At 57.4% G+C, this 20060-nt stretch overlaps 1 protein-coding gene across 2 annotated transcripts; it reads left to right on the top strand.

Moving 5' to 3' along the window:
• The first annotated feature begins 1570 nt into the window (after positions 1-1570).
• Positions 1571-20034, top strand: HSPA12B (heat shock protein family A (Hsp70) member 12B). Of its 2 annotated transcripts, XM_012755206.3 has the most exons (13): positions 1571-1651; positions 6503-6562; positions 8349-8446; positions 9489-9613; positions 11366-11552; positions 11959-12063; positions 12361-12477; positions 14689-14863; positions 15773-15859; positions 16249-16353; positions 16453-16711; positions 17303-17406; positions 18393-20034. In XM_012755206.3, the coding sequence occupies exons 2-13, from the start codon at positions 6520-6522 to the stop codon at positions 19046-19048; spliced, it is 2061 nt and encodes a 686-aa protein (XP_012610660.1). In that variant the 5' UTR covers positions 1571-1651; positions 6503-6519; the 3' UTR covers positions 19049-20034. The 2 variants fall into 2 exon arrangements, with proteins under 2 accessions (XP_012610660.1, XP_075867085.1); XM_076010970.1 differs by lacking the exons at positions 1571-1651; positions 8349-8446 and having other exon boundaries at positions 6546-6562.
• The last annotated feature ends 26 nt before the right edge of the window (positions 20035-20060 follow it).

Here is a 20060-nt window from a genome sequence, read left to right as displayed (position 1 = left end):
CAAGCATGGGGAGGTGACACTATAACTGGGGGGCAGCAAGCATGGGGAAGTGACACTATAGCTGGGGGGCAGCAAGCATGGGAGGTGACACTATAACTGGGGGGCAGCAAGCATGGGGAGATGACACTATAGCTGGGGGGCTGCAAGCATGGGAGGTGACACTATAGCTGGGGGGCAGCAAGCATGGGAAGGTGACACTATAGCTGGGGGGCAGCTAGCATGGGGAGGTGACACTATAACTGGGGGACAGCAAGCATGGGGAGGTGACAATATATCTGGGGGCAGCAAGCATGGGGAGGTGACACTATAGCTGGGGCGCAGCAAGCATGGGGAGGTGACACTATAGCTGGGGGGCAGCAAGCATGGGAGGTGACACTATAGCTGGGGGGCAGCAAGCATGGGAGGTGACACTATAGCTGGGGGGCAGCAAGCATGGGGAGGTGACACTATAGCTGGGGGGCAGCTAGCATGGGGAGGTGACACTATAACTGGGGGACAGCAAGCATGAGGAGGTGACAATATATCTGGGGGCAGCAAGCATGGGAGGTGACACTATAGCTGGGGGGCAGCAAGCATGGGAGGTGACACTATAGCTGGGGGCAGCAAGCATGGGGAGGTGACACTAGCTGGGGGACAGCAAGCATGGGGAGGTGACACTATAGCTGGGGTGCAGCAAGCATGGGGAGGTGACACTATAGCTGGGGGTAGCAAGCATGGGGAAGTGACACTATAGCTGGGGAGCAGCAAGCATGGGGAGGTGACACTATAGCTGGGGGGTAGCAAGCATGGGAAGGTGACACTATAGCTGAGGGGCAGCAAGCATGGGGAGGTGACACTATGTCTGGGGGGCAGCAAGCATGGAGAGGTGACCCTATGGCTGGGGGGCAGCAATTCTGGGGAGGGGATACTATGTCTGGGGGGCAGCAAGCATGGGGAGGTGACACTATGGCTGGGGGGCAGCAAGCATGGGAGGTGACACTATGGCTGGGGGGCAGCAAGCATGGGGAGGTGACACTATGGCTGGGGAGCATGTTGGCTGGGCAGAGAGGAGTTGGGAAAGCCTTCCAGGGAGGGGAAGTAGCCCTGCAAAGGTTTGGGGTGGGAGAGACGGAGGGGTCTGGGGCGGGGCCTCCCTCCCCAGCCGCTAGGCCCAGGCTGAGCCCCCAGGTGGGCCTGCCAGGCAGAGCAGGGAGCCCCTCCGCAGCTGGGCCGCGGGAGGCCTCCGAGGGGTCTGGAATTCCTCTTCCCCTCCCTCCCCTCCCCCATCTCCCACCCCCCGGGCTGCTCGCGGGGGGAGGCACGGGGCCGGCCTGGCTGCCGGGCGTGAGGCGCAGGAGGGGCGCAGGGAGGGGCCCTGGACGCGGAGCCAGGCTGGGCCCCTCGTTGGAGGCCCGCGTAGGCAGGCCCCGCCCCGGCCTCGCACATCTGGGCTGGAGCGGCGCAGTGGCGCGGCCATCCGGCCTGGGGGAGGGGGCGGCGCGGGGGCGGCGCGGGTCGCCAGCCAGCGGAGTGGGGCCGCGGGCCGGGCGCACGTCGAGGGCTGCCGCCGGGGCGGGCACGGCCACGGGCTACCCGCCCGCGATCCAGGCTGTTGGGGCTACCTGCCAGCGATCCAGGCGGTTGGACGGGTCGAGCTGTCGGGAGGGCGGAGGTGAGTTCTGGGGCGAGGGCAGCTGGGCTCCCCGAGTGGAGAAAGGCGCGGAGGTTTGCCGTCCCGGGCTGTCGCCTGAGACCCTACCAAAAACCTCCTGACTCTGGGGCCACGGCTGGGTGGGGGCAGATCCTGGTTCGGACCCCACACACAGCTGCTCAGAGGCCAGGCAGGAGACTCCTGAGCCCGGGGCTCCCAGGAGAGCTGGCGTGGGCTGGGGCCCGCTCCAGGGAGCCAATTTGGGGGCACAGGGTGCAGAGGCCTGAGGTGGAGACCTGGGTGATGATTGTATGTGTGAGTGTGTGTTGGGGGTGCCTGACAGGCCCCAGGACCTGCGGTTCAGGTGTGCAAGAGAATGGCTGGGTGGCCAGGAGTAGGGACCTCAGGTTTTTCACCTCAGGGTCCAGGTGAGGTGAGGTCTGGGCTCCCATGGGACAGTGAAGCGGTCTGAGACGCAAGCTACGGGCAGGGCAGAGACCCGGAGGGAGTGAGAGCAGATGCAGCTCCAGGGCCACAGAGCTGGGGCAGGAATGGGGGGCTGTGGCAGAGCGTGGGAGGGGCTGCAGGGCCTGGGCCCTGTGGGACTGAGTTGTTTGTGAGCTGGCTGCTCCCATGATGGGGACCCAAGGAGGTGTGGCAGGATGTATGGAAAGCAAAGTTGAGGACAGGGAGGGGCCATGGGAGGCCATTTCTGTCACCCCCGCCCCAGCACAAGACAAGGCAGCCTCCTCACACCACAGCCTCCCACTGGTCTTTCTCCTCAAGGCTTCTCTCCAGAACAAGGTGGGGCAGCTCTTTGGATGCCAACGCTTATCTGTCCCTTGGGTCCTGGTTGGCCCACTCTGTGGCTTGGAAGAAATGCCTGTGACCTCCCTTAGTCCGCTGACAGAGTCCTGTTCCACTGAAGGGCAGACAGGGTGCTGAGCAGAAAGCAGGAGGCGGGAGAGGCAGGTCCTGGGAGGAGGGAAGCTGGAAAGATCTGGGTGGGCCCTTTGTCTGCATGGCATCGTGTGGAGCCCTGGAACCCAGCAACACTATATGCCCACAGCACTCCCGGGGCATAAGTGCCCAGCCCAAACACCCTGCCCCGGGAAAAGATCCTCAGAGAAGTCTCTCCATCAGGCAGAAATTCCTAGGCTACTGTGAGACTGGAGGGCAGTCTGGGATGGGAGTCTCTGGTAGTGAATTCCTGCTCGCCACACCCTGTCCTGGTCCCCAGTGACTGACAGGCCGTGCTGATTGGGTAGAAGTCAGGGCCATGGGTCAGGGTGAAGCTGAAGATTAGAGGTCAATACGACCTCTAATCTTAGCGAAAGGGATCTGCCCATGAACAGAATTAGGGGTCAATCTATGGACAGGGTTAGGGGGTCTGTCCATGACAGGGTCAGTCTATGGACAGGATTAGGGGTCTATCTATGGGTAGGGTGGGGGTCAGAGTTTGGCATGTGCTTATAGCCAAGAAACGAAGTTACTTTCTATGTCAACTGTCCACTCCAATCACTCTCAAACCCACAGGCACCACCAGTGTGCAATTAGTGGGCCCCTGGCGGGGGGTCTGCCTCCCCCAGTTTCCAGCTGTGGACTCCGTCCAGAGCTAGCTTTTGGGAGCTGGGGTTGTCCTGAGCCCCATGGTCAGCATACTCCTTAAATGTTTCTGGGGGTGTGTGCCTGGGGGGCCTCCCAGAGACACATAGGGCATGTGTACAACATGCTTGCCTGTCTGCCGGACCCCCTGCTTCCACCTCTCAGGGAATCACTGGGGTCTTCCTTCTTTAACACAAACTGATTTAGTCCCTAAAGAACTCAAGGTGGCTAGAATAAAATTCTTGGCAAGACCAAAAATTCTAACAAGAGAAGACACAGAATCCACATCGTGAAGGGAAAGACCACCACTCACACCTGCCCAATTCCTTGCTTTTATTAACAACTTTTGTACCTGGATTTGTCGGTCCTCACAAGCCCTCTGTATCACTGATTTTATAGGAAAGAGCACTGAGATGCAGAGATGTGACATGCTGCACTTATGCCACGTGCCATAATAGGCCCTGGCCAACCCTGAAAGCCCAGTGTAGGGGCACTCAGTGTGTCACACGCCTTGAGATGGGAGGTAACTGGGGGGGTCATAGACATGTGGTTTGGACATGGTGTCCAGCTTAGAGTGACGACTCGGTCTTTTTTTTCCTGGTGGTTCTAAATTGTTTCTCTTCCAGGTACAATAGCCTTGGTCCAGAAAATCCATTCATTCATTCAACAAAGTGGTACAATTAGGGCTGCTAGCTCCTCCCTCGTGGACTTGCTCCAGCGGTGTGCTGGTTAGTGTTTTACAATAAACTCTCTGAGAGGGAGAAAAACCTGATTCGCCAAAGTCTGTGGTGTAAATACTCTCAACTATGACTGATTTCAAGCTACCAACATGTCAGTGAAGGCAGAATTGGGAAGACAGATACCAGCCATAGCATTCTCCCCCATCACCCCGAGCTGGGAGCCTGCCCCGGCTCCCAAGATCCCTACTTAGCCCCTCTATTTGTTTTCCCTTTTCTTGGCATCAGCTGCTGTAGGAGTGCCCACAGCCAGCCCCTGTCCTTCCCCTGATTCCTCCTGGGCATCCAGCTGTGCACCTCCAATGACACAGAGGACAGCAACACTGTATCTGTCTGGAAATCTCCATGGCGCTGGCCATGGAGCAGTATCCTGGAGATACAAGAGTATGTGGGAGTAGGGTGTGTGTCCAGGATGGGGCTGGGTTGGTGTGAACTGTGTGTAAGGGTGTGTACGTGTGTGCATGGGTATGCCAGCGCCCAGCTCTGTGTCAGCCTGTGTTCTGTTGCAAAACCTTCTGATCCGGGCCACTGGCCACAGACAAGAGGGTGGGCTGGCTCTGTGCAGGCTCACCCTTTGTTTAGGGGGCAGTGAGGCCCACAGATGAGGACAGTAGCATCAACGATCTGCAGACTGGCCAAGGGCCACCATAGAGAAGCATGCGTCAAACTTTGGTGTGCACACGAATGGCCTGGGAATCTTGCTAAAATACAGGTTCTGACTTCGCAGGTCTGGGGTGGGGCCTTAGCTTCTGCATTTCTGCCGTGCTCAAGGGAGGTACCAGTGCTGCTGGCTCTGAAACCACACTTTGAGTGACAAAGCTATTGACAAAACTATTAACAAAGCTGTTGATCCTGCCTGTAGCAGGCCCCCAGAACTTCACAGACACAGGCTCAAGTTCCTCCTATCTTAGAAAATAAAATAAATACCCCTCCTCAGCTCCCACAAGCTTTAGGTCCCACCAGCTACTGCCCTGACGTGGTTCCCGATCTCAGCTGAGCTTCTCCAGGGTTTTTGCGCAGGGCTCTCACCCCCTCCCACTCTTCATCCAGGCCTAGCCACCTTGGGCCTAGGTTTGGAACAAGTGTTGAAACTTGTGTTGTGAACAAGACTTGAAACAAGTGTTTCCAGTCTCATCTAAGGGCCTCCTGCAGGCAGCTGGCTTCACCCCCCTTAGTGTGATCTTCATGACAGCACAGGAGGCATATCCATCTCTTTGGCCAGCCCACCGTCCTCTGTTCAGTCTTTAAGCGTAGATTCTCCTCCCTCCCTTCCCCATTTCAACTCTCCACCAAGCCTCCCATGACAGTGACCTCCAAACGCGCATCTCCAACTGAGATTTCTCCCTGTCCTCCAGATCCCAAATCATCTGGCCACATGGTGGGTTCTCTCAGCAGTTCAAAACTGCACCCCAAGACCCCCGTCTCTACTGTAAATAGAAAGAAATTAATTGGCCAACTAATACATATAGAAAAAATTAGCCGGGCATGGTGGCCCATGCCTGTAGTCCCAGCTACTCGGGAGGTTGAGGCAGCAGGATTGCTTGAGCCCAGGAGTTTGAGGTTGCTGTGAGCTAGGCTGACGCCATGGCACTCACTCTAGCCTGGGCAACAGAGTGAGACTCTGTCTCAAAAAAAAAAAAAAAAAAAAAAAAAAAAAAAACTGCTCCCCAGACTCTGCCCTTGCCCTGAGAGCTGCTCCTTCTCCAATGTTCTCCATCTTGCCACCCATCTCTTAGCTTAAGCCAGAAAGTGCCACCTTCAACACCTTCTTCCTAACCTCCCCGTATCCATGCTGATCAGCCCTGTTAATTTTAACTTCTGTCCCTTAAATGTCTTGACTCTGTCTTGAGGCATGTAGCCACCACTGTTACTAATATCTGTCTCCTAGAAGGCTGCCTGGCCCGCTGGGCTCCTGCTTCCATACTGCCTGCTGCAATCCACTTTCCCTGGGCAGCCGGAGAGATGTCTCAAGATGAAGATTTAGTCATGCCCTCACCCTTACCCTTCCTCCTCAAACCTTCCAAGATGTATTGTTGTCCTTCATATAAAACCAAATCTAAACTGGGGTGTTCAGGGGCCTGCCTGCAGGGTGAGCCCCATCCAGCCCTGTCCTGTGTCCAGTCTTATCATGCCCCTTCCTGCCTGCTGTACCCAGCCGTTACCTTCACAGCCCTCGGCATCACTTGTCATCTCAAAATCACGAGGGGGACCAGAAAACATTTAGGAGGATACTGATTCCAACAAAGCAAAGCCATTTTTGAGACTAGCTGGGCCTGTGGGCCTGAGCTTAGGATGAGATCAAGGAATTACTGTTCATTTTGTTAGACGTGAGAATGGTGTTGTGATGTTTTTTAAAATGTCTTTATCTGTTGGAGAGACGTGGTGAAGAGTTTATAGGTGAAACAACATGATGTCTGGGAATTGCTTCAAAGGACTCCAACCAAGAATAAATAAATAAAATAAATAAGCATTTGGTGAGGGAACAAAGGCACAAATAAATCCCATTCTGCTTGTCTGTTCCTGTTGACAGCTACAGGGCCTGCAAGGATGCTGGCTGTCCCGGAGATGGGCCTGCAGGGGCTGTACATTGGTGAGACCCCCCACTGCTCTGTCTGACCCACTTGCCTCAGCACTGAGACCCACCCATGGGCTGTCCACGTGTGCCCCTCCCAGCAGAGCTTCCTAAGAGCCATTCTGAGTGTGTGTGTGTGTGTGTGTGTATACATCTGCACAGGGTGGGCCTGTCCACAGGACCCTCATGGGCATGAGTGTGTGGAAGAGAGCATGTGTGTGTGCTGGGAGGGTCTGTGTGCCCAGGACAGTATGCATGTGTGTGCCCTGTGCTGGCTTTCCGTGTGCAGCAGCCCGTGTGTGTGTCAGTGAGTGTGTGTGTCTCTCTGCTGGTGGGTCTCTGTGCACAGGACCTGTGTGAGAGCGTACAGGCTGCAGGCGTGTGTGCACGCCCAGAATTCTGTGTGTGCTTGCTCATCTGCCCATGGCCTGGTCTGGGAGCAGGCTCTGGGCTCTCTGCAGGGGTGGGAGGCCCGGGGGGGGGGGGGGCAGGCGGGACACTCCTCAGGAAGTCCATTCACAAAGACCTGGCGGGCTGGGCCCTTCCTTCCTGCCTCCCTTCCCAGGCTCAAGCCACAGCAACTTGGCCTCTCAAGCTGCAGCTGGTGGCAGGGCCCAAGCCTGCATTGACTGCCTAAGGAAAGGGAGCCCTTGGAATGTGACCACTCTGTCCCTGCCCCTCCAGCACCTCAGACAGACTCCAGCCCTGTCCAGGAACTTCCTAGAGTCCCCCTCATACCTGGCCCTTCACATACGTTCCCAGGTTACCCCAGGGCCAGGGAGAGCTGGGGCCTGTCTAGGAGCACATGGCAGGCCCCCTGCCCTGGCTCAGCCTGAAGCCAGACAGACCTGCCTGACTTGTCCATGGAGCTTAACACCAGAACTCCACTCCCTGTCCCTGTCCTTATCTGTGGATCTCAGGGCAGCCCAGTACTCCTCGTGCACCCCCTAGCAACACTCACCTAGGGACCATACTTAGTGATCAGCACTCAATGACCAGTTACCAGCCCACACCTGTGGTGTCTGGCCAGGCAGGCCATCTTGTCCCATGAGCTGCAGGATCCTCTAAGCCAGGCCTTGGGCTTCCTTCCCGAAGCTACTCTACTTCCACCAAAGGTCCAGCCAATCCCGGGCCTGCACCAGGGTCTCAGTGAGGCCTCCTGCCCCTAAATGCTGGCTCGGGTGTTGGGGGGGATGGTAATCAGACTCCCTATCGTGTGGACGTCCCCCACTCAGGGCTGGCCTGGGGGAAGCTGCTGGTCGTCCCAAGCAGCCAGCTGGGCCTGTCTGTGGCCCTGGTGGGGAGGAGGGGGGACCTCCCTCAAGTCCTGATTAGAACCATGTGGCCCAACTTCAGGGGGGAGGGGGGAATGGCCCCACCCCTGGGCCAGTGGCCCCACCTCCCTGGCAGTTAGGTCTGTGGCTCCTCCTCCTTCTCCCAACCCCAGGAGCTTTCCCCTCTTCATCTCTCCTGCCTTTCTGTCTCTGGGCTCAGTCTCCTGCCACACAATGCTTCTGTCTCTTTCTCCTCCCCCACTGTGTGTCTGAGGGTGCTGGGGGACACAGTCCCCAGGTGAAGCATGTGTCACTCTCCCAGGAAAGGTTGCCTCTGGCTGATAACAGGGCCTTAGCCCCTGCCCCTGCCTCATGGGTGTCCTCCCTACCCTACCCCTGTCACCCGGCAGGGAGTCCCTTGCCCAGGCCCAGCAAGTAGGGATAGAGAATTTCCCAGTGCCAGGCATGGGCCCGCTGTCATCGCCAAAACCCCAACTGTGCCAGTATGATCTGCCCTCTCTTCTCTGCAGGTTCCAGCCCGGAGCGGTCCCCAGTGCCCAGCCCACCTGGCTCCCCAAGGACCCAAGAAAGCTGTGGCATTGCCCCCCTCACACCCTCGCAGTCTCCTGTAAGCCTGGGGTAGGGATTGGGTGGGGGTGGCCTAGGTGGGACGGAGGGGTCGTGCCTGGCAGAGGGGGGGCAGGGCCTGGCCTGGGAAGGAGGAGGGGCATGAGGGTGCCACCATGCCTCCTGCCCCTGCACAGTCCAGGCATGTGCCGCCCCCCCCTCCAGAAGGATTAGCCTTGAGTGGCCTTGGACTGTAGGGCAGCAATCCTACTAAAAAAATGAGCCCGACTTCCCCCAACCCGCCTTGCCATAGGACAGCACCCAGGGGCCATTGCAGCTGGCCTGGCTGGAGGTTCTTCCAAGTGTTCAGAGCACTGGGCCTTCCAGAGTTTCTCCCCCTCCTGTGGACCACAGCCCACCTTAACCCAAGTCATATTGTGGGGAGAGGAAACACATTGCTAAAAAATATTTTGGAAACTACTAGCTTAAAGTATCCAGGACATAACCTCCCCAGCACCAAGCTCCCTGGGTTACCCCGCCCTGGATGGCCTTGCCCTGGTGATCCAGCTTGGGAACCCCTTTGTTCTCAGGAAGCCCAGGCCTGGCCTGGGAGAAGGTAGGAACCACTTTGGGCATGTGCACGTGGCCTTGCCTCTCTGCCACAAAATCGGACAGAGTCTGGTTTGTGTCACTGTGGCCACAAAGAGCAAGAGGGTAAAAAATATACACAAGTCCATGTGCTGTAAAGCTGCCCAGAGGAGCAAAATTGCTCCCAGCTGGGCCCAGGCTGGTGGCAGGCTGTGAAGACAGTGTGAGATGGGGGTGGGGCTAAGGTGGTCTATGCAGAGAGTGGGCAGAGAACAGGAAGCAGGAAAGCAGGAGCTTAATCCAAAAACGGCAAGGGGCTACCTGAGAGGCCCAGACTTTCTGAGCAGTCGGCATGTCCAGGGCTCAGCCTGGAGCCTCGGAGGGGAGCCAAGGCAGGCGTGCAGGTGGGGTGGGCCAGGGCTGGTCTGGACTACAGCCAGCAGAGGGGAGGAGCTCCTAAGTGCAGTTAGGGAGCGCTGCTGGCTGCCTGCTAACTCTAGGTCTTGCACTTGCAGAAGCCGGAGGCCCGAGCCCCCCAGCAGGCCTCCTTCTCCGTGGTGGTGGCCATTGACTTCGGCACCACATCCAGTGGCTATGCCTTCAGCTTTGCCAATGACCCTGAGACCATCCACATGATGAGGTGAGAGGAGCTGGGCTGGGAGATTGGGGGAGGTGGTCATACCCTGGGATGAACTTGGCCCCAAAAGTACTGTCACTGAGACAAGGGGGCTCCTCAGAGCTCTGCCACCACTAGTCTGGAGCTCCCTATTGGGGCAAAAGGTTGGAGGACTGGCCCCCGGCCTGGGCCCCCAGCCGCAACTGCAGCAGCTCGTACCCTCCTGCAGGGAATATCAGGCTTTGTTTTTAATTTTAAATTTTCATTGGTACGTAAAATATAATAAACATACACTACAAATCTAAGCTTGTACATAAACACATATATGCACATATATGAGTTTTTTAAATAAAAGGGGGATATTGTATAACTTGCTTTAAAGTTTCAGCACTATTGGTAGCTATTTCATGTCAGTACGAACAGAACTACCACTTTCTTTGAACAGTTGCATAGTGTTCCGTAGTACAGATGTATCGTATTTTATCCATTCCTCTGTTGACGGTTTTAGGGTTTTTTTTTTCCCTCTCATTTTTCACTATTACAAAGAGTGCCGCAAGGAATAGCCTTCTCTGAAAACGTGTGCTGGGAGACCTATGGGGCAGATTCCTAGAGGCGATTCCTAGGTCCAACAGTCAAGAAAAACCCCCAAGAAAATGAAGGTTCATTGTAAGCTCTGGTTCTGGTTAGAAAATAAATAAATAAGAAAAGAAAGAAAGAAAAGGAAGGTTGAGAGGGCCGAGTTGACAAGTCACACAATTGTTATGAAAGAGATATTTGAAAAATCCATTCTGATATTGGGTTTTATCTCAACGACACATTTGTTTGAACACTCTGGACCTCAAGGCCCTGATCTTTTGAGTGTGTATTATGGGCCTGCAGCCAGTAAGCAGAGCTATAGAAGACCTCAGAGCTCTCAACTCAGACTGGTGGGAGGTACAGCGGGTTTCCCCGGGGCCTGGAGGTTGGATAGAAGGGTGAATGGAGAGATAGAGAGGTCCCTGTCCTGTCCCAAGGAGACATGGGACTTCAGCTTCATGAGATTGGAATGATTGTCCTTCCCCTTTCTCTGCTCCCTCCACATCACAGGAAGTCACAAAGGCTCTGGGCACTGACAGCCCTCTAGGAGCTGCAGGGCGCCCCAGCTGGCATGCTCCTCAGCACACATGGCTGAGGCCATGCTGGGGCCGAGGGCACATGAAGGGACACTGTCTCTGCCTGTGGAGGTTACGGTCACAGAAGTAACTGGGGGACATCCTGGCTCCCTGCCAAGCCCTCCCAAGTCTTCCCTTCCCATTCCTACCAGCCACTAAGTCCCATTATTTTCGTGTCTCCCTAATGTCTCTGGAATACCCATCCACTTCTCTCCATGGCCACTGCCCCTGCCCAAGTTCAGCCCCACCCTCTCTCACCTGGCCGGTTGCAATATCCTCCTCCCTGGGGTACCTTCTCCATCCTTCCTTTCCTTCCAATCTGTTATTACATGGGGACCAGTGACCTTTCTTTCTATAGGCAAATGTGGGCATGCCTCTTTACTCCACTACTTAAGATCAGCCAAGATAGAATTTTGATACGGCATTCAGTGCTCTTCATGATCTGACCTTAGCATCCCTATGTTTTCTCCTGCTGCATACTGAGCCAACCTATTGGTAGGTTCCCTGCTCTTTCACACCTCTGAGCTTCTGCACATGCCGTCCCTCAGCCTGGATTGCCACGAAGGGAGGGTCGCTGCAGGCAACACTGACCGCTGGCAACACTGACCGCCCTGTGCCTCCGCAGGAAATGGGAGGGCGGAGACCCGGGCGTGGCCCACCAGAAGACCCCGACCTGCCTGCTGCTGACCCCGGAGGGCGCCTTTCACAGCTTTGGTTACACCGCTCGCGATTACTACCACGACCTGGACCCCGAGGAGGCGCGGGACTGGCTCTACTTCGAGAAGTTCAAGATGAAGATCCACAGCGCCACTGTGAGCAACATCCCGGCTGGCTGCGGGCAGGGCTCCGGCCGTGGAGGCGGGGCCAGGATAGAAAGGGGCGGGGCTATGCAGGTGGAGCAAAGCTAAAAGATGTAAGGAAGGGCCTGATGGAGGAGGGGCTAGGAGGGACAGGGCTGGATGAAAAGGGACCAGGGTATGGGCGGGGCTCAGAAATGAGAGAGTGGGGCGGGGCTGCGAGCAAAGCTTGGCTTGGGGGAGGGGTGGGGCTCAGGAGAGGGGCTGGGGCTGGAGACAGAGCTAATGTGAGATTGGGGCGAGAATGCAGCGGTGCTAAAGAGGGGAAGCGCCTGGAAATGGGGTGATTTTAAGAGAGAGGTCGTCAGGAAATGGGGGCAGAGCTATGGCCTCCTATAGAGCCTCCCTGTGTCCCTGCCAGGATCTCACCTTGAAGACCCAGCTAGAGGCGGTAAATGGAAAGAAGATGCCCGCCCTGGAAGTGTTCGCCCATGCCCTGCGCTTCTTCAAGGAGCACGCTCTTCAGGTGCACTGCAGCCCCATCTCTGCCGACTAGGTGGGACCCCGGGTCCATCCTTTCCTTTCATCCCACCCTGTCCATCCGATGGGTAACCACTGCTAGAGGTCACAGGTCATCTTCCTCAGTCCCCTGCCTTCTTGTCCTATAGAGCCCGAACCAAGCCACACAGGCGGGAGGGGGGATCCTTCCACCTCAGCTGGGAAGTCCTTCCTGTGGTTTGATTAGCTCCTCCAGCTTTCATAGAGTGCTGAGAATCCCCCCCCCCAAGCCAGCTGTTCCCCTCACTGCCACCTCCTGCTCCAGGAGCTGAGGGAGCAGTGCCCATCGCTGCCAGAGAAGGACACTGTGCGCTGGGTGTTGACAGTGCCTGCCATCTGGAAACAGCCGGCCAAGCAGTTCATGCGGGAGGCTGCCTACCTGGTGAGGACATGCAGGTGGGGCAGAGAACGCTGCTCAGGAAGGCCCTGGGAATAGCCCCAAACCCTTATTTACCCCACCACCCTTGGTCCCAATGACCTCTTGGGACCACAGAGTCTGTGTAAAGACCTCCAGCCTTCTGCTGGGAATTTTGGAAGATTGTTGTCCATAGGAGAGGGAGTGGGCCTGTGGGAACAGGGCACAGATGGACAAGAGGCACAGTCCAGGCCAGCATAGAGAGTGTCTGAAGTGAGGTTTCCTAGAAGCAGAGTCCAAATGCAGAGTTTTGTGCACGTGGTCTATTTAAGACGGGCTCTCGGGAGAAGGAGAGGGAGGGAAGCAGGACAGAAGGAGCTGAGCAAGGATTTGGTCTTTGCTAGAGTCTATCCTCAGCCTGATCCCAGGGAGAGCTGTAGCACAGAGTTAGTTAGCCACAGTGAGGCAAGGTGCTGGCTTCTTGTCAGTCTGTCATTGGTTGCTGGGGGAGTGGGAGGGAAACCTCTCCAAGTGATGCAGTTCCCATTCAGCTGAGGGCAGTTGGTCCAGAGGAGGGGACACCTGTGAGCCAATAGCAGCGAACACTCACAGCGATGGACAGGACACCTAGAACATCCACTTTAGCTGGCATTAGTGTTTCCAGGAACACCCCTACCACTGCCCCAATCTTTGTAGGTTTTTTTCTTGTTGTTTGTTTGTTTGAAACAGAGTCTCACTCTGTTGCCCAGGCTAGAGTGCTGTGGCATCAGCCTAGCTCACAGCAACCTCAAACTCCTGGGCTCAAGGGATCCTCCTGCCTCAGCCTCCTGAGTAGCTGGGACTACAGGCACGTGCCATCATGCCCGGCTAATTTTTTCTAATTTTAGTAGAGATGGGGTCTCATTCTTGCTCAGACTGGTGTTGAACTCCTGAACTCAAGCGATCCTCCTGCCTCAGCCTCCCAGAGTGCTAGGATTATAGGCATAAGCCACCATGCCTGGTCCTCTTTGTAGGTTTTTGAGCAGGGGAAACAAGATTATGAAACTATGAAGGGAGGTGATTCTGGCCAATGTGTGCAGGTCTTCCAACCAGAGAGGTGCTCAAAGGTCTGCAGAAAGGGGGGTGGGGAGGCACTATCCTCTTCAGTGGAGACAGAGAGGGGGCGTAGCCTCCCAGCACAAGACCTCTTGCTTGGTCCTAACCCTGGGGCCTTGGGGGACAGACCCTAGGATATACAAAAAGGATCTCAAACCTACCTGTGGACCTTTCTGGATGATACCAGGATGCCCAACCCCCCACACTTGTGGGTCAGGCATGACTCAGAGGCCAGGTCTACAGGTGCTTATACTTGTCGCTGGAAGGATCTAACCCTGAGCACAGTGGGCATCTCCCTGCTGGGACTGGGATGACAGCAAGGCTGTCTCCAGCCAGAACAAACACCCCCACCCCAGTGCCCCCTGCCTGTTTAGCTGCCCTGCTTCCTCCCACACTGTTCCCTGGCTGCCAGCTCAGGAAGGGCTGGCCCTGGGCAGGAACTCTCCATTCCCACCCGTATCCCCCACCCCTATCTGGTCAGAATTTGGGGAACCCACAAAATCATAAAGTACTTCCCATAGGGATCCCTTGCCTTGATGCTGGAAATACCCGGTCTCGAGTTTGTCTCCCCCCAACTGGCCTATCTTGGAATTTCACTGCTTCCTTCCTGCTATATCAGATTCCCTGGGAACAGAGTTCTCCTGGGAGTAAGGTGGCCTGTGAGTCTGTGACCACCAGCCTGGTGGAGAAAGAGTGTTCAATGAGCTAAATGGGGTTTCCCATCATCTCCTCTGAGCCACTGCACCTCCCACACTGTGCTAGAATCCCTGCTAACACCTCTAGCCAGCACATAGCTGGCCAGGCCTGCACTTATGAAGGGGGACCTTGCTGTAGCCCTGACATCTTGAGAAGCTTGCATGAAAGATCCCAAGCACTCTAGGTTTGCACTCTGTCTGGTCTCTTTCTGCTGGGCAACCTTGGCACCCTTGGCCATGGCCATGTCCCTCCCCAGCCTGATCACAGGGTGGCCGTGAGGCAGCTCCAAATGTGTGCAGCATGGAGGGGCCTAAGAGGCCTAGTATGGGTGGGGTGTGATGGGGGAGAAGGTGGGAGCCCCAAATGCCCCAGTTCCCCACTCCGGGGTGCCATCTTGGGTGTGACAGTCCATGGTGCTGCCTGATCTTGCCTACCACCCATGCCTAGGCTGGACTGGTGTCTCGAGAGAATGCAGAACAACTGCTCATCGCCCTGGAGCCTGAGGCTGCCTCTGTGTACTGCCGAAAGCTGCGTCTGCACCAGCTCATGGACCTCAGCAGCCGGGCCCCAGGCGGTGGGCGCCTGGGCGAGCGCCGCTCCATCGACTCCAGCTTCCGGCAGGGTGAGCTGCCCGCAGGGGCATCATGCACCCTTGGAGGGTCAGAGGGTCACTGAGGCCAGAGGCTCAGCTGATGAAGGGGAGGATGAAGGGGAGGGAGCTCCAACATGGAGGAGCCCAATCTGAGTTGGTAGAGACATCCCTGTGGAGTTCAGTCTGAGGAAGGGAGGCACTGCTCTGCTCAGGGGGAATCTAGTCAGAGGACTGGCCGCTGCTCTGACCTCCCGGAGCCCAATCTGAGTATGGAAACGCCACCTTGCCCTTGGGGAGCAGAGTCTGAGGAGGGCAGGACTCAGCCCAGCCCTGAGCCTGCCAGTTGGGGGAGACAGCCCATCCCAGGGTAGATGCTTGGGTACTGACAAAGGGGGAAGTCAGCCCCCTCTCCGACCTGAAGGGGGGTCTTCAGGGGTTTTCCCTTAAACACCCACTGCATCAGCTGCCCCTCCCATCCCTGCTACCGCTCTCTGCCCCAGTCTTCCCACCACAGCCCAAAGCTCCTGCTGCCAGGACCCGGCACCATGGCCAAGGACAACAATGGTCAACTTTGGTCATGCCCCCAAATGCCATCTACCATTACAAGGAGAAGCCCTAAGTCCTGAGCTCCCCCTGACACCTCCCAAGACCTAACCCCCAGCTCCTCCAATCCCTCCTAACTCTGATTTTGCCATGGCCTGAACCCTTCTGCATTAAGGGAAAGTCCTGTGTCCGGAAATTCTTCCCTCAGCTGTTGGGTATACAGTGCCAAGGTTTCGGGTTCAGCACTAAGCTCTCCCAGTCAGGGGTGGGTTGGCATTTCAGGAGCACTGGCTGCTCTGGGTGCTCATGGAGGGCCTTGGCAGGAGGATAGGAGGTGCACGTGGTAGCTGGAGCATCTCCTTCTAATCTCACTTCCTGCTGACCTCTGACCTCCAGCCCGCGAGCAGCTGCGAAGGTCCCGCCACAGCCGCACGTTCCTGGTGGAGTCAGGTGTAGGAGAGTTGTGGGCAGAGATGCAAGCAGGTAAGTGGAGAGGGGGGTGGAGATATTCTTGGCCCCTGTGGAGCACCTTATACTGATGGGAGGAAGGGCACATTTGTGAGGCCTGCCTCTTCCTCCTCCATCCACTGTGACCTAACCTGGCAGTCCCCTCACGAACACCTGCATCTCCACCCCACTCACAGCCGCGCCCCTAACTCCCACTCCTCCAGGGCAGGTGGAGTTGTAGAGCCTTGGAATCAATTCTCCCCCACACCCTCACCTTCAAGCACCTGAAGCCCCTGATGTCCCTTCCCCATCCCCTGCAGGCAGGGCTGGGGACCTAGGGCAGGGTTGAGGCTGGGCGAGGCTGGAGGGGGCTGGAGGCTGAGGGTGGAGGCAGAGCACGAGTGTGCCCGCGCTCGCCGTCGCAGGAGACCGCTACATGGTGGCAGACTGCGGCGGAGGTACCGTGGACCTGACCGTGCACCAGCTGGAGCAGCCCCACGGCACCCTCAAGGAGCTCTACAAGGCGTCTGGTGAGTGGCCAGGCGGCCCCCCAGGTACCCTGCGCGCCCCGGTCCCAGCCAACGCCCCCTGGCGGCCGGGTGGGCGCTGACGCCCCTGCTCCACTCCAGGCGGCCCTTACGGCGCGGTGGGCGTGGACCTGGCCTTTGAGCAACTTCTGTGCCGCATCTTCGGCGAGGACTTCATCGCCACCTTCAAAAGACAACGGCCAGCAGCCTGGGTGGATCTGACCATCGCCTTCGAGGCTCGCAAACGCACGGCCGGCCCGCACCGTACAGGGGCGCTCAACATCTCGCTGCCCTTCTCCTTCATCGAATTCTACCGCAAGCAGCGAGGCCACAACGTGGAGACCGCCCTGCGCCGGAGCAGGTGGGCCCGGGACCCTTCGGGGCCGCAGGACTCAGGCAGCATTTGCTGACGGGAATGCCCCTGCAAGGGAGGGTCTTGGGCCTCAGGGGTGGGGTTGGAGGTATGCTTGATTCAACCCACACACCTATCAAGCCAGCCCAGGAGCAGGGGGAGGGGCACGGGTACCCAAGCCGGGTAGGCTTCACCCCCAAATCCACAGCCCGGATGAACAGGAGCAAAAGGGAGATGCATGGTGGGGTGGGCAACGTCTGTCTCCTTCCTGCCTTTCTCCTCCCCCTCACACACACACCTTCCAGCCACTACCCGCCCCGCCAGCCAGGGCTCCTTGGCTCTTCAGCACAGAAGCATGGGGAGGCTCCTCTCCCGGGATCTCAAGCTGAACCTGGAGCAGGCTGGTGGCTAAAACCCCTGGGAGAGCAGAATGGGGCTAAGGGCTAAGGTGCACCCAGCCCAATCTCTACACACCGCGTGCAGTCAGTGCCCAGGCATATCTGCCTGGAAGCAGGGGTAGGGAATGAGGACGATGGGCCCCAAGCTAGTGCAAGCAGCTGGGCCCTGACCATGGGCCTGTGACCCCTTCACCACTTACAGTGTGAACTTCGTGAAGTGGTCCTCACAGGGGATGCTCCGGATGTCATGTGAAGCCATGAACGAGCTCTTTCAGCCCACGGTCAGTGGGATCATCCAACACATAGGTGAGCACCTGGGCTGGCTCCTCCATTGTCCCCCACATACACACCCAGATGTGATAATAATTCCCCTATCTGTGCCTGGAAACCTCCACACATCTGTACACTGGGATGAGACCCAGATTCATCCGGAACACCTGGAGGATGATGTACAGTGGTGATTAAGAGCTGGGAGCGGCCAGGCCTGGTGGCTCACGCCTGTAATCCTAGCACTCTGGGAGGCCGAGGCGGGAGGATTGCTAGAGCTCAGGAGTTTGAAATCACCCTGAGCAAGAGCGAGACCCCGTCTCTACTATAAATAGAAAGAAATTAATTGGCCAACTAATATACATAGAAAAAATGAGCCAGGCATGGTGGCGCATGCCTGTAGTCCCAGCTACTCAGGAGGCTGAGGCAGCAGGATTGCTTGAGCCCAGGAGATTGAGGTTGCTGTGAGCTAGACTGATGCCAGGGCACTCACTGTAGCCTGGGCAACAAAGTGAGACTCTGTCTCAAAAAAAAAAAAAAAAAAAAAAAAGAACTAGGAGCAATGATGTGTAGTCTTGCCAAGTTGAAGGTTGAAGAACCTCCTGTGCCTCAGTTTCCCCATTTATAAAATGGGGTGATAGTATTGGGTTTCCCAAAATGTGATCACAGAGATAAAATGAGTTTAAGTATCTAGAGGGAGCACAATGTCTTTTACACAGTGTCTAGGTGTTTAACAGTGTCCTCGCCCTCCGTTGTGGCGGGAGAGAAGGGGGAAGCCTGAGTGTTGGGGAGGCAGAGCTTGTAAGTATTGCCAGGAGCCTTCCTTGAAAGCACTCAGTGTTTTCCATCAGAACTGGGCTATCGTTTTGTAGTCAAGTGGCTTGTTTCTAGTTGCCCGGAGGGTGCGGGTGGGGGAGGGGAGACGCCAGTGGTCTTAGCCGTGCTCTCTCTCTCTCTCTTTATATATACATATCTCTCTCCATCCTCCTCTCTTCCTTCCCTTCCACCACCGGCCCTGCCCACAGAGGCGCTCCTGGCGCGGCCCGAGGTGCAGGGCGTGAAGCTGCTGTTCCTGGTGGGCGGCTTCGCGGAGTCGGCGGTGCTGCAGCACGCGGTGCAGACGGCGCTGGGTGCCCGCGGCCTGCGTGTCGTGGTCCCGCACGACGTGGGCCTCACCATCCTCAAGGGCGCCGTGCTCTTCGGCCAGGCGCCAGGCGTGGTGCGGGTGCGCCGCTCGCCGCTCACCTACGGCGTAGGCGTGCTCAACCGCTTCGTGGCTGGGCGCCACCCGCCCGAGAAGCTGCTGGTGCGTGACGGCCGACGCTGGTGCACCGACGTCTTCGAGCGATTCGTGGCCGCGGAGCAGTCGGTGGCCCTGGGCGAGGAGGTGCGGCGCAGCTACTGCCCGGCGCGCCCGGGCCAGCGGCGCGTGCTCATCAATCTGTACTGCTGCGCCGCGGAGGACGCGCGCTTCATCACCGACCCAGGCGTGCGCAAGTGCGGCGCGCTCAGCCTGGAGCTCGAGCCCGCCGACGGCGGCCCGGACAACGCCGGCGCGCCCCCTGGCCGCCGCGAAATCCGTGCAGCCATGCAGTTTGGCGACACCGAGATTAAGGTCACTGCGGTCGACGTCAGCACTAATCGATCGGTGCGCGCAGCCATCGACTTCCTTTCCAACTGAGGGCGCGCGGGCGCTGTGCCAGCCACTTCTGCCCAGCTCCGCCCCCTTTCGGTCCCAGCGTCTGGGGGGCGGGGGCGGGGGCGGAGGCACCTGCTTGTTCTGATATCAGCCGCTCTTTCCCCGCCCTCCTGCCGGGGAGATGAGGTCATGGGAGGCTGGGTGCGGACACATCCAGACTCTGGCTTTGGGATTGGGCCCTGGTCCGCTGACTGGAAGGCTGAAAGGAGCTGCCAAGGACTGAGTGGATAAGGGATAATTAGAAGAGGCACACAAGACCATGCGCCCAGCCTGGCAGGGGGCATGTGACCCCGAAGGCAGAATGCAACAGAAGACCTGGCATGAATTTGGGAGCCCCGGCCTGAATTTGGCCGGGTGGGGATGGGGGGAGGGATGGAGGCAGTGGGAAGAGAGAGCCACAGCAGGGAGGTTGTGCAGGGCCGGGACCTGAGCTGGAGTTCACCAAGTGATGGGCTCAGCCCACACAGGGAAGCGGTCTGAGCAACCCTGTGCCGGGGGAAATGGCCAGAAATGGACACTAGAGGGACAGGCGTAGTAGCACCTTCCTGGGTGTGGCACTGTCCACCCAAGTATGACTGATTATTGTAGAAAGGGCAGTAGCTAACTAATGGGGAGGAGGGTGCATTATTACAGTGAAGGCAGTTATGAGGGGGTGGGGCATGCTGGAGGGCCTTTTCTTCCAGACAACACACCTAACTGGAAAGGCCCCAAGGGCAGCCATGAGTGACCCTCTTGCACTCCACCCCAGCCACGGAAGGGCAGCTGGAGGGTGGATAGGAAGGACAGAGGGAGCACTGAGGGCTAGTCCCAGCTCTGCCATTGACTTGGTCTGCCAGAGGACATTCTGACATGGCCCTCAGTCTCCCCAAGTATGAAATGTCAGACACCTCTCTCCACCCATGATATGCAAAAGGCCCACCTACCTGAGAACCCAAGGGTGACAATAAAGCATTTAGGCTCTAGGGGAAGCCACAGCCTGCTGGTACTGCTTGAG

The sequence above is a fragment of the Microcebus murinus genome, chromosome 16 (assembly GCF_040939455.1).
Source record: "Microcebus murinus isolate Inina chromosome 16, M.murinus_Inina_mat1.0, whole genome shotgun sequence".
NCBI lineage: Eukaryota > Metazoa > Chordata > Mammalia > Primates > Cheirogaleidae > Microcebus > Microcebus murinus.
Note: the sequence above shows the minus strand (reverse complement) of the source record. Positions and strands in the feature narration are given on the sequence as shown.

Excerpts from the sequence above, each read along its gene's own strand:
- HSPA12B (XM_012755206.3), top strand. The coding sequence starts at position 6,520 with ATGCTGGCTGTCCCGGAGATGGGCCTGCAGGGGCTGTACATTG. Across the intron at positions 12,478-14,688 it reads TGCGGGAGGCTGCCTACCTG|GCTGGACTGGTGTCTCGAGA; the intron begins GTGAGGACATGC and ends ACCCATGCCTAG. Across the intron at positions 17,407-18,392 it reads TGGGATCATCCAACACATAG|AGGCGCTCCTGGCGCGGCCC; the intron begins GTGAGCACCTGG and ends CCCTGCCCACAG.